At 47.2% G+C, this 13,103-nt stretch overlaps 1 protein-coding gene across 4 annotated transcripts in view; it reads left to right on the forward strand.

Annotated features, from left to right (window-relative positions):
- Fhad1 (forkhead associated phosphopeptide binding domain 1) overlaps positions 1 to 13,103 on the forward strand; it is a 124,665-nt gene that overhangs the window by 42,317 nt on the left and 69,245 nt on the right. For all 4 annotated transcript variants that reach the window (XM_063235551.1, XM_063235553.1, XM_063235552.1 and 1 more), the window contains exons 6-10: positions 2,437 to 2,673; positions 6,693 to 6,816; positions 8,485 to 8,615; positions 9,159 to 9,248; positions 10,611 to 10,715. In XM_063235551.1, the coding sequence (XP_063091621.1) occupies positions 2,437 to 2,673; positions 6,693 to 6,816; positions 8,485 to 8,615; positions 9,159 to 9,248; positions 10,611 to 10,715 (687 nt within the window). The remainder of the gene's footprint in view (positions 1 to 2,436; positions 2,674 to 6,692; positions 6,817 to 8,484; positions 8,616 to 9,158; positions 9,249 to 10,610; positions 10,716 to 13,103) is intronic.

Raw genomic sequence — 13,103 nt, forward strand, 5'->3', positions numbered from 1 at the left:
ACAAACTTGCCTGGCAATCACTCCTGCACCCCCTCAGATCTTATGGATCAAAGCAGGTCACAGGGCAGCCTAGATGTGGGGACAGAGAAATGGACTCTGCTCATTGGCACAAGTTACAAAGTATTTGTTCCCATTTTTAATCCACTGCAGTTATATTGGAAATACAATGCAACCATATTTATAATTTTTCTGTTTACGACTCATCTGCCTCCTGACTTACCAAGATTCTTCCAAGTTCCATAAACAAACTGTTTTAAGAGAGGGGAGAATAAAACCACTTATTGGCTTAATTTGTTGGGAAAAGGTAAAGACTCACTAGTGTCGGACCTGGCTGGATCCAGGGATTTAAATGATATCATCAGAATCCTCCCTGCTGCCAATTTCTCCCATTTCTTGTTTGGCACAGGCTAGATTCTTGGGTTGGAAAAGATGATGAAAGACAAACTTGAGTCTGTAAATTTAAAGTTTATGACCTCAAAGGAAGCAAGATCCTTTTCTTCTTGTATAGTAATCTCTTCCCAGCTTGGGTGGACCAATCTGGGTGACACACCATGAGGAGGTGGGGCAGGAAGGAGCAGGACACATGACTGACACATATACCCACCTCATGTGGCAGGAGTGGGAAACTCCCTTCGGAAGGGCACAGATCCTCATGAGCAAGACAAATCACAGCTGTAGATCAACCCCAAAGGCTTCCTTGTAATCAAGGACCTGGCACTTTGTAGGTGCCCAAAAATTATGTGTTACATGAATAACGAAGGAGCACCTTGTTATGGTTTATGTCTAGATGGACCCCCAAGCCTCATGCACTTTTCAGTGGGGCTCTTTAAAAGGTAGCTGAATCTACAGTGTGTGACTAATTCATGGTTCAGTGCCAGAATTAAGGTGCTGGGATTAAGGCTGGATGATTGGTAGACTGGTCTACTGATTGGATTGGTTCCACCCCAATCCCAGCAACCTGGATAAGATAAAAGGAGCAGAAAGAGGCTTGTCTCCCCCTTTTGCCCTGTTGCTTTGCTACCCTCTGGCCACTGTGAATTGGTTCTCCCCTGTTGCTTTTGCTGTCTTTGGCCACCAGGAACTGTTGCCCCAGTACCATGCCACCCTGTCTTGGAGCTAATTACGGACTGAAACCTCCACAGACTATGAGCTAAATAAACCTTTTCTCCTTTTAACTTTGGGCATTTTGCCTCAGCAAAGAGAAAAGTAACTAAGTCACACCTGCTGACAGAGACTCTGAGTGGCTTGTTTTGGATAAAGATAGGGGCCACCCTGGGGCACAGAACCCGACTCTTGCAATCTTTCCAAGGCAGTCACCAGGACCCAAAAATACCATGCAGCAGCTGAAAAACAATGCCTCAGGGGTTCTCACGTGACCAAAGTCCTATCCTTACTTGTCAGGGAGCTACAAGTTCATTGGACTCATTCAAGACTTCACAGACCATGAGCTTGCCTGGAAAGGGCCCCTCCACCTCCTTCCTACCTGAGGAAAATGGTTAGCAGAGCAAGGATCCTTTAGTTTATGATCCAGATGGGAGTGCTGTAATCCTAGCACTCTCGGAGGCTGAAGCAGGAGGATTCCAAATTCTAGCCTAACCTGGGAAACTTAGTTAGCAAGACCCTGTTTCAAAATGAAAAGAAAATAAAAGGGCTGGTGCCAGGGCCTGGATTCAGTCACCTTCTCTTCCCAAGTAATGGATTAGAAATTCTGCTGCTGCACAAGAGTACAATTGGGGATTTTTGTTTTCAGTCTTCCTGATACTTTATTGATGCTTTCTGGTAGAGTTTGGCAAACTGGCCCCCTTTTGGAGAAACCTAATGAATTCTTTGGCTACAGTGCTTTTTTCTCTGGAGAGCTGGAAGCCTGGCGTAACGACATCCTGGGTCACGTTAGCAGCCATGTTTGCCAGCCTGCTCCAGGAGCACGCATGCGCAGATCGCTGCTCCCCTCCCCCACGCTTCCGCGTCCTGTCTCGGTCACCTAGAGCAGAGCTCAGTGTGCATAACCAGGGGGCAGGCTGTGCTGAACCTGGAAAGCAAAGGCTTCGGAAGGCATCCGTATTTTTTCATTAAAAACTGGCCCTCATGATAGTCAAAATGGGCTCAGACCAAATGCCGTTTTCCCGATTAACCTTTTCTGAGTTCTTGGGTGCACTAGACTGAGGCCTGGTAGGTTAATTCCTAAAAATGCTAGAACCCACTTTCCAGCCGCAGAATCTCCCAGGCAGGAAAAACGCATAATTTGGAGGCCGAGGAAAGTTTTCCCTCCTGTGTGACCTCAAGCCCTGTCATCCTCCCACGGTCTCCAGGCCCTGAGCCAGCTCGATGTCCGCCTCTGCCCTTCCCGATCCCAGCTTCTCCTTGGTTCCGTGGTGTCACATGGGCTCAGCTCTGCCAGGCCTGCACCTAGCAAGCTTCCCTCTGATCTCTACCCAGGACGAAATAATCCTGCTCCTGGGGAGGGAAGTCACCCGTCTCTCGGATTTTGAGCTGGAATCCAAATACAAAGACGTGATCATTGCGAACCTGCAGAAAGAAGTGGCCGGGCTGAACCAGAAGCTGTCAGAGACCGCGACCTCCCAGCAGAGTGACAATAGCGTCCCAAAGAAGGCCCAGGGCCCCGAAGAAGACAGTGATGCCAGGCAAAGGGAGATCCAGAGCCTGAAAAGCCAGGTAGGACTTGGGGGCAGGTTGCATACAGCAGCTCAGGAGGCTGAGGCAGGAGAAACACCATATAGCGAGAGCCTTCTCAAAATGAAAACTTGTAGAGCTGGGAAAACGGCTGAGTGGTTGAGCACTCCTGGATTCTATACCTGGTACTGCAAAATAAAACACTATATATATAACTATATATATATATATGTAGTTATAGTTATATAGTTTGTTTTAATTAAATAACAAGAAAGAAGATGACATGACCTATGCATAGTGAGCCCACCCTGGGCCACTCCACTGAAGGCTGAATCTACCCAGGTGAAGGGCTGGGCCCAGTTGCCACTCAGGGCTCTGATTACAGCAGTCCCCCTCCCCGATTTTTCTTTTACAGTATCAGTTACCCACAGACAGCCATGGCCTGAAAACAAATATTATTTGGTTTTTTGTTTTGAGACAAGGTTTTCCTACTGAGTTCAGGCTGGCTTTGAACTGTGTCACCCACGATAACCTCGAACTTTCAGAGATCCTCTTGCCTCAGCTTCCCAAGTGGTGGGATTACAGGCGTGCACGATCACACCTGGCAGCAACGTCCTGAAAATAGTAAATGAAAATTTACAAAAATAAATAATTCATAAAATTTTAGTAACTATTCTAGCATAGTTGTTAGTTATTCTTTTTTATTATTAGTCATTATTGTTAATCTCATCATGTCTAGTTTATTTTTTTATTTTAAAGAAGATAAAACAAAGGAAAATAAAACAGAATAAAACCAATCAAAATAAACCAGTATAAGTGATACAAGACTTCAAAACTTTGTGAAATCAACAATAGTTACCATAATGCCTTTTGTTGTCTTCAAAATAGTTGCAGATACCTTGAGACATAGTAAAAATCAAACAGAATAGAAACAATAACATAAAAACAATGATTGCAATAAAGGACTTCAAAACAAGCCTCAGTAACTCCAAAATGGCTACTGTAATATGTCTTGCTACCTTATTAATAGCTGCTTCTACCATCAGATTTTTAATCAAACAAAACAAAAGAGAATAAAACCCAACCCAACAAAGCAACGAAAGTGATGGTTTCTAGGCGAAGATCACTTCCTGGTGAGACCTTGTTCTGTCCCTCCTCAGTTCTCAGATGGGGCTGACTCACAGAGAGAGGCTTGGGTCTGGCTGTCCCCACTCTGGAAACGGCCCGGACATGGCCTCATGTTTAGTTTATAAATTACACTTTATCACCATGGTATGTAGAGGTAGATAACAGCACTGATAGCGTTTAGCACTCGCCACAGTTCCCAGCACCACTGAGGGCCTCAGGATGAGTCCCCAGCAGATAAAGGGGGACCCCATCTGTTCATTTATTCCTTCCTCCATTCACCCATTATTCATACAAATAAATGTCTGTGGCTGCGTTCACGTAAATACGCATGCGCTCTTCCAGGCTTTGAGAATTCAGCATGCAAGAGACAGAGGTGGACTTTGCTTTCCGTCGTGTTCTGCTGTAGTTTGGATCTTCGATGTCCCCACAGGCCCATGTGCAGCAGTTGGCAATGCCATACACAGGCCTTTTCAGAGCCTGCTGTTAGGAGGCGGGGCTTAGTGGGCGGAAGTGAGGTCGGGGATGTGCTGGGCCACCAGCTTTTTCCTCTCTTTAATTCCTGGCCACCATGAGGCAAGCAGCCTGCTGTAGTGCTGTCCCTCATACAGTGCACTGCTCGCCACAGCCCAACCCACGTGGACTGCAACCTTTAAAAACATAAACCAAAACAAACCTTTCCTCTCTGTAAGTTGCTTATCACAGGTATCTTGTTACAACAACAGACAGCCGACTAATACACATTCCAATGTAGGAAACAAGTGAACAGATAGACGCTCTAATATTTAAAAACATGAATGGCCTTTTGGGGGCCTATGTTTGAGAAGACAAAGTAGCATGTCCGCCAGGAACACAAAAAGACGGCAATCTTAACAATGTAGCTCACTCATCAATAAGCACCTTTTTCTTGATCTGAGCCCCATTTTGCAATTAGCTGGAGAAAATTCTTCCCAGTCATCCCCCTTTCAGAGTCTGCCGAGCCACATCTTGCCCAGGTACACACACAAGGACAAATAAGCCTCCCCCATCTTTATGTCTGTGTCAGCAGGTCGCAATTTGAGTATTATTTAAAGTGGCTAGCGATGTCTGGAAAATTGTTTTTCGCTCAGGAATTATCCAGAAATAATTACTGTGATTTATCACCCCGTTGCCTGCTCTCTCCACACAGGCTATTTTATAGCATAGCATCTCTAAACTGAGGATGCCACTGATTTGCCTCCAAATCAAATATCGTCTGCTCACATTACAGGTCCATAAATATTCCATTGCCACCCGAACACCAGCTAGAAGTACAAGCCACGTGGCAGGTTGATTTATTATTCTGATTACTTTATGTATTCGCCCCAGTCCCCAGAAAGAATGTGCGTAATGATTTGCTCTCAAAGATCTTCGATCTGCTACCGTAGCGTCAGGAAAGGCTTACCTCCCCTGCAGGCTGCGCTGCCCCTGCTAATTAGCAGACAGGTTATTATCTCGAAGCAGTCGCTCTTCCTAGCACTATTAACTTTCTTATGATCCGATGACCACTTTATTACACAGCATAACAGGCAATAAACATCCTGAGATTTATGCCAATTATAGACAATATGGATATTTATTTTGGTAATGAAAATAACAAAGAGGTTTGAAAACTCGTTGGAGTGGCTCCACAGCCTGGAATCCTAGAGCTCTGGGAATATTTATATTGAAATAGTTTATATCTGTCAGACAGCAGTGAAATCTTCAGCAGATGCTGTTTCCCATCATTTCCCTAAGTCCGTCTTTATGCCGTGCCTGTGATACCGAGCAAACGAAGCATTGAGCTAAGGACTCACAACATTTTAAAAAATAGTAATAAAGTTGCATTTCCCTAACTCGGAACAGGAAGAAGCCTTTTCACTCAAAGCCTGCAAAACACAAATACGCGGTGTAGACTTGAGGCCAGTGGGAAAGCAGCCTGCGGCCTCTGTCTCCCAGCACCTCTTCTGTATCTCGGATTCCCTAGAGAAAAATAAAGGATGACATCCTCGAGTGTCACCATAGTGATGTGTGAAATGAGTCCCATCAACTGTCAAACCAGTTCATTCCACCATCGGAGGAGTAATCACTGGTTCCAGGGACAGAAACCAGGAACAAGGACTCCGAGCGCCATCTGGTGGCGAGGCACGAGAACCCACTTATACCGAGCAGGCACCCCGCCCCAATCCGGTGCCAGAGTTGCCTAAGAGGTGACTAAGTTACCTGGGACGCTTGCGCTTCCTGTCCACAGCGATCAGGCCGCGGTTTGAGTCTAGACACGATTTGCAAATGCACACTAAAATACCAGTCTTTCCTTCTTCCCAAGAGAGGCTCACGCTAAAACACACAGTGGAATCATCGTAGCTAATACCTGTGTCCTGCACTTTCAGGTATGCTAACTTATTCAGACGCTTTCAACAATCCTGTGAGGTCAGGATACCAATGCATTCACAGAATGAAAAAGAGAAACAGTTTAATGTCAGATGCATCTGTAAGTGGGCCTTGAAAGTTCTAGCATGTTCTGTGAGACACAGGCTGCTACTATCGTTTGAGAGGATAAATATTACAAGCTAGTGCCCTCCCTGGAACTTTGCTCCATGTTCAGCCCCTGCTGGCTGGTGGGAAGCTGAGGCTAGAGTATTGATGGCTGAGTGTCCCAGGTCCGAGGAACCCAAGCTAAGGAAGCAGGGTTCCCAGTGGCAGCTGGACCCAAACCCCTCAGTGGACACCGAAATCAGATCATATGTTGGTTACGTAGGAAGAAGTGACCACTCAAGGAACAGGCCCTCCTCGGTCTCTTCCACTCATTAAATCAGAAGCTCATGGCTTCTCCAGTGCCCCAGCCAAAGGGCAGTCAGAGCCTCTGGCCAGCTCCGGGAAAGAACCAGATGTCTCAGCTGGGCCAGCGCCCTCTGACTGTGTGCCGCCTCCTCCCACAGATCAGCGCCCTGCAGAAGGGCTACAGCCAGGTGTTGTGTCAGACCCTGTCTGAGCGGAACTCGGAGATCGCCTCCCTGAAGAGCGAGGGGGAGAGCTTGAGGAGGGACAAGGCCATCACAGCAGGTAGGCAGGGTGGGAGCTGGCCCTGGTGCTGCCCTCCCCCCAGCATCAAGGCCGTGGATGGCCCAGGCAGACATCACCAATCAATCACCATGCTTTTGCTCTCTGAACTTAGGTGCAGCCTTGAGTGCTTCTCAGTGGCCCTGTAGGCAGCGCCATCAGTGAATGTGAGTTTATTCTCAGGGAAAGTTAAGCTGCCATTTCCAAGTGTGGACTGGACTCCAAGTCAGTCCAGTATCACTGTGTGAGCAAATGTGCTGTCTTAGTCAGAGGCTGGTAGAGCACAGGACACCATGTGGCTGGGTGGTCCCTGAGCCAGGGTACCAGGGATGCAAACTAGAGTGGCCCAAGCGATGACTAACTGCACTCTGTCTTAACCATGCTCCTATTCCTCCTGGGCCCCAATGAATATGTTTCGCTGCCTGACCAGCAGAGGGAGTTCAGTGCTAAAGAGCTTGGGTAGCAGGTCATGGACTCCTGACCCACTCTTACAGGCACAGCATTACTTGGCCTGGGTCCATTCATCCAATCAGCCCCTCTGCTGGGCACCCACCAGGTACCAGGCCCTGTACTGGGCACTGGAGCCACAGTCAAGATTGCTATGCTCAACCAGGCTTAGTAGCATGCACCTATAATCCCAGCTCTCTGAGAGGCTGAGGCAGGAGGATTGCAAATTTAAACCCAGCCTGGGAAATTTAGCAAGACCCTAGGATGTGGCTCAGTGGAAAGGTCCTGGGTTCAGTTAGTCTAGCCCTAGACTGCAGGCCACTCTGATCCTGCCTAACAAACCTCAAAGGCACGCCCCAAACAGGTCAGCCTACCTCCAAGGAACTGTGTCCTGAAACAAAGCTCATTTTTAAAGTGAATTGCTCTGAATTACACGAACCTGGGTTGATGCCACATCCCTCAAAACAGGGATGAATGTTTTTCCAAGAAAGAATCCTAAGAGATAACTCGGCACCATAGCACGCCCACACCCATTTTTCCTTATTTTCCTTAAAATAATATAATAGCATATTAGTTCTTAGTTTAGTCTCAAAACTCAATGGATAAAACAACAAATATTCATGACCTTACTCAGTTGCTGGGATTCAAAAACTTGGTTCTGGCTCCAGGTGACACAAGGTCATAGTTGAGGTGTTGATGGGAGCCGCTGTCCAGATTGAAAGCTGCCGTGGGAGCTGAGGTCCCTGCCGTGTGACTCGGTGCCTCGGTTCCTCAGCACGAGGGCCTTTCCCTAGGGCTGCTTGAGGGTCCTCAGGCCTTGGCAGCTGAGATTCCAGACCACTGAGCTCACAGTGGATGAGGGTGAATCCCCCCAGCCACCCACGTCATCCTCAAGGAGCCGCTCATCCTTCTTGGCCTCCACCCCGCCAGGCCTTTGCTCTCCAGCCAGTGTATTTCCCTCCTCTTGGCCCTGCAGGACCTGTGCCCACAAGGGCCCCTACACGTCCGTCCTGCCATGGCGACATCACGGACTTCTGCTTCTCCCTGATACTTCTGGTGACAGTTAGTTATGTTGGTCTCAGTCCCGTTCCAGCTTCTAGGGTGGCCACAGACAGCTCCGTCCTCAGGGCCAGGGTTGTCCTCAGGCTGACTGACGGTGACTGCAATGACCACAGCATCCCAACTACCCCTTGATCAGTGTTTCTTGTTTTTTTTTTTAAACAGAGAAGGTGACATCTTTGCAAAAAGACATTTTAGCAAGGAATGAGCAAGTTCAACAGCTAAAAGAGGAAGTGAATCAACTAAAGAATCAAAACAAAGAAAAAACGTGCCAGCTGGAGGCGCTGGGCTCCAGAGTGAGTGTCCTGGGGCTCTGTCTTGGAGCGATGTGACACACGCATCTCATTTACCTTGGGCCCCGATTTCAGATTGCATTGCCTTCTGGAGGCCGGGCTCAGCGCCCAAGGACATAAGGAGATAACTCAGGGTGAGCCAAGGCCTAGGATATCCTCTTACAAAAGACAGACAGCTGGCCACGTTCTTTGCAGCTTTTCAATGAACAGTGTGCACATGGCTTAGAGCGGGTGTGATGGGGATTCAAATCCAGAAAACCTGGTATAAATTCGTTTCTTTAACCTAGCGACAGTCACCCCTATAAGCACACATTTCCGTGGCCAGTCTTCGTGTTACAGTAGAATAGCACCCTGCTGCGTGTGCACAGAGACCTGGAGGCTTTCCCTTGTCCCCTTCACTGCCTTCAAAGTAGAATGAGGGTCTGAAAGCCTCTGGGGACCTACCTGTGCTGTAGGAGCAGGACCCCAGGAAAGGCCCTCGGGACACGGGGGGCCCTGCGTGGCCAGCGTCGGAGGCTCTTTCTTTGCTGTCCTTTTCTCCCACAGTGCTCGGCCCTCAAAGAAGAGTTAAAAAAGGAAGCTGCCCAAAAGGAGCACAGGGAAGCCCAGGACAAGGAATTAAAGCGCTACAAAACCGTGAGTTGGGTCTCCTCCCCGCTCGCAGGCGCACGCAGGCGGGTAGACCGTGACCCGGGCCTCTGGTGGGAACCTGCGTTACTGCAGAAAGCTCAGGCATTTTGTGTCTGTTCTTGAGTGCGGCCTGTGGCTGCTTCTACCCCAACAAAGAGACGCAAGGTGCACTCTGCCTGGGTTGGGGTCTCCGCCTCCCTCGAGTGTTTCCCAGGGCTTGTTAAGGACAGGGAGAGCGATGGGACAGGAGCTGCTCAAAATTCACCCTACTTCCTGCCCTGGCCCTCGGGTCCCCAACCTTCTGTTCCCCCATCTCTCTGAGCAGAGCCATAGACACTGCTGAGGTCACAAACCTCTTCCTGAAGGACTTTGATTCACGGGCATCAGCGCCATCACTAGATCATTAAAACAGAGACCGGAGTTATTTGCTTTACGCCAAAGGCAGCCGTAAACACAATGAAAATATGGCCTTTACTAAAGTGTTTGAGCCAGGTGTGGTAATGCGCACCAATAACCCCAGCCCTCGGGAGGCTGAGGCAGGAGGATCACCATGAGTACAGGGTCAGCCTGGGCTCCATAGTGAATTCAAGGGTAGCTTGGACAACACAGAGAAACCTTGTCTCAAAAAACCAATAATAATAATAATAATAAAATGCTTGTTCCTTACCCTGCTCGGTCCTTTTACACATACACAGACCTCTCCAGTTGTGCTGCTCCATCTCTTGGGAAGCACCGCACCCTGAAAGCAAGGGGGGCCTGCTCTTCTCGTGCCTGGACAACTCTCCTCGGCCTCCACAGAAAAAAGAAAAACTTCATTTTCCCAAGTAGTTGGCCCTTATTTAGTTTAATCTCAAAAATACACCCCAAGCCAAGGGCAGGGGCGCAGGCACATAATCCCAGCTGCTCTGGGGCTGAAGCAGGAGGAACACAAGTTAGAGCCCAGCCTGGGTGACTCAGAGAGACTCTTCCTCCAACCAAGCAGGAGAAGGTCTTGGGGAGGGGCTCAGGGGTAGAGTGCCTGCCGGGCATGTGGGAGCCCCAGGGTCCCTCTCCAGTACTAGTTTTTTGTACTGTTCATCTGCCCCAAAGAAGGGACTCCCCTGACTTCTTGGGAAGCTTGTGGAGCCTAATCCAGCACCTGTGCTGATTTCCAAAAGGATGGGGATCTCCCTTAATTCTCCTGTAATGGATTAGTGGGGGAGGGGGTGTCTGCTTTGCCTGCAGAGGTGGAACTCCCATGGGGAAGGAAGTGAACAAGGCTCAGTTTCCCCTTCACGGGCTGCTGAGAGGGGGCCCAAGGTCCCTGGCCTTCCCACTGCCCGCTGTGTCCGAGGGAAACCGACTCCACTGCGGTTGGCACTTTTTCAGCAAATCCAAGATATGGAGAAAGAAATAAAGAAGCTCAGGGAGGAGCTGAAGAAGAGCTGTTCTGAGCAGAGCACCATCTCCAGGACCCTGCGGGAAAAGAGCAAGGTAGGTGGGGCCAGGTCTGTGGCCCCTGGCGACCCAGCGGCCGCGGCCAGCCAGGAATCCTGGCCGCTCTCCGCAGCGACCCCGTGTGGTCAAGGCTGGTATTTACCCGCTGATAAGGTAGTTCACAGGGATACATAGGGAGCTTGAATCCAGAGCTGACTCCGAAGCTCTCTCGTGTGTAACCACTATTCCAGACTGCCTTCCAAACTGCCCCTGGCTTTGCACTTAGTGAGATGCACCCCCACCTCCAGATTCTAGTGGGTTTTGTGTTGCTATTTCCATAATCTCCCCATTGTGGGGAAAAAACAAACAAATAAAAAAACAATCTTAGGCAGAGTAGACTTGTCCTGTTTACCACAGTGCACACTAGCCACACTGAGCTATTAAAATTTTTAAATAAAGTTTTATTGACTTTTAAATAAAAGTCAAATAGCTGGGCCAGGTGGTACACCCCTCTAATCTTAGCACTCTGGGAAGCTCAGGCAGGAGGAAGCTACATTTGATCCAGGTCTGGGCAACAAAAGACAATGTCTTAAAATAAAATATTAAAAAGGCTCAGGTGATGAATCTCTGTGCAAAGGCCCTGGGCTCAATTTCCAGTACCATCCCCAGCCCCCCAAAGCTAGTCAATAATAGTAAATACGGCATAGCCGTAGTCTAAGCCTGGAGCACATGTGTGTGGTGAGGGCCACCCTGCTGGAAAGGACAGAGCCAGGAACTGCCCAGATCATGGCAAGTTTTCTGTTGTGTTCAACCTGGTGAGACCATGGCGAATGTCCATTTTGACCACACAGCCAAATGGAGGGCTAAAATACATTTGTGGGTTGTTCATTGTTAGTATTTCAAGCTGAAAATATCTGTAAAGATCCTGAGCAAGGCAGTGGACAGAATTTGTAGTTTCTCAACCTGAATCATCTACTTTATATGATGAGATCATTGTCACTGAGGAAACTAAGAATATTTTAAGAGCAAATCCAAATATCAGGGAATTCTACAAGAGAGGTATTGATCAAGGATTGGGAAATAAAAGCAATAAGCAATACTTAATATGGTGACTCACACCTGTAATCTCAGCACTTGGGAGGCTGAGGCAGGAGGATCATTGCAAGTTTGAAACTAGCCTGGGCTAGTAAGTGAGCTCGAGGCCAGCCTGAACTGCACCATGAGACCCTGTCTAGAAAAAAAAGTTAATAAAATAATAAAAAAGTTAAGAATAATCACCACAAACTACAACCAATAACATCTCACAAGCTAAAATACATACTAGGACCGAGGGTTTAGCTCATCAGCACAAGTGCCTGCCTGGCAAATGCAAGGTCATGAGTTCGATTTCCAGTAGCAAAAATAAAATAAAATACATACTAGACAAGAAGAACTGACGTTATGATACTTTGCATCTTGTTGATTAAAGCTTGCACAAAAAGCGGTCCACACATAGTAGGTTTGACAAAAATAACTAACACAAAATAAAACATAGTAGAAAGCACAGTAAAATTTGATATTGGCTGAAGCTTGAGAGATACATGAAGATTTTCTGACTACCTTTTCTTGTTGACTTCAGCTTACTCAAACATCCTCCAAAAAGTTTAGGTTTGCCAAATTTAATGTGGAGGCAGAAAGAAGCCATAGCAAAAAGGAGGGTCACAAAATAAAATGTGTGATGACCAAGCTAAGCCTGGTTAAAAAAATTGATAGGAGCCAGAAAACGTGTCTCAAATAGTGCTTGTAAAATTTACTCAGAAAAAGATTGTTCCAGATAAAAATAATTTCAAGGGAATAAAAATGGGAACATGAGAAAATCTCCTATCGCACTGGCTCAATAAACTTTGTTCTGTAAAATACCTTTTCAGTGAAAATGAGTTAACTTCTCGTTAAGGTAGCTGTAGTCAAGAGTGTGGATCAAACTTTCCATGGGCTGTAAGTTTATCTCTCGGTGGGGCTTTAACTACCTTCCACACTCTTAATGTGTGGCATTTACATTATTATTCAGATTAAAATTGTTTTCCAATTTCCATTGTAATTTCTTCTTTGACCCCTGGGTCTATTTCCTAATTTCTAGAGACATGAAGATTTTCTGATTACTCTTTCTAATTGACTTCTAGCTTAATTACCCTGCAGTCAGAGACCAGCCTCTGTGTGACTTCAGCTCTTCAATATCAGTTGAGCCTTGCTTTATGGCCAGCATGTGGGCATCACTGTCCACACTCCCGTTTGTAAAGCATATGCATTCTGGGGTTCCTGGGTACAGCATTCTATACATGCCCATTAAATCAGGTTTGTCGATGATACTCAGAACTGAGAAATGGTCTTGATGATATTTTTTGTCCATGTTCTGTCAGTCATTAAGAATGGTATTTTTTAAATGCCATTGTAATTATAGATTTGTCC

This window comes from Cavia porcellus, unplaced genomic scaffold, assembly GCF_034190915.1.
Source record: "Cavia porcellus strain 051 isolate PalLab524CR breed Dunkin Hartley unplaced genomic scaffold, mCavPor4.1 scaffold_25, whole genome shotgun sequence".
Classification (NCBI taxonomy): domain Eukaryota; kingdom Metazoa; phylum Chordata; class Mammalia; order Rodentia; family Caviidae; genus Cavia; species Cavia porcellus.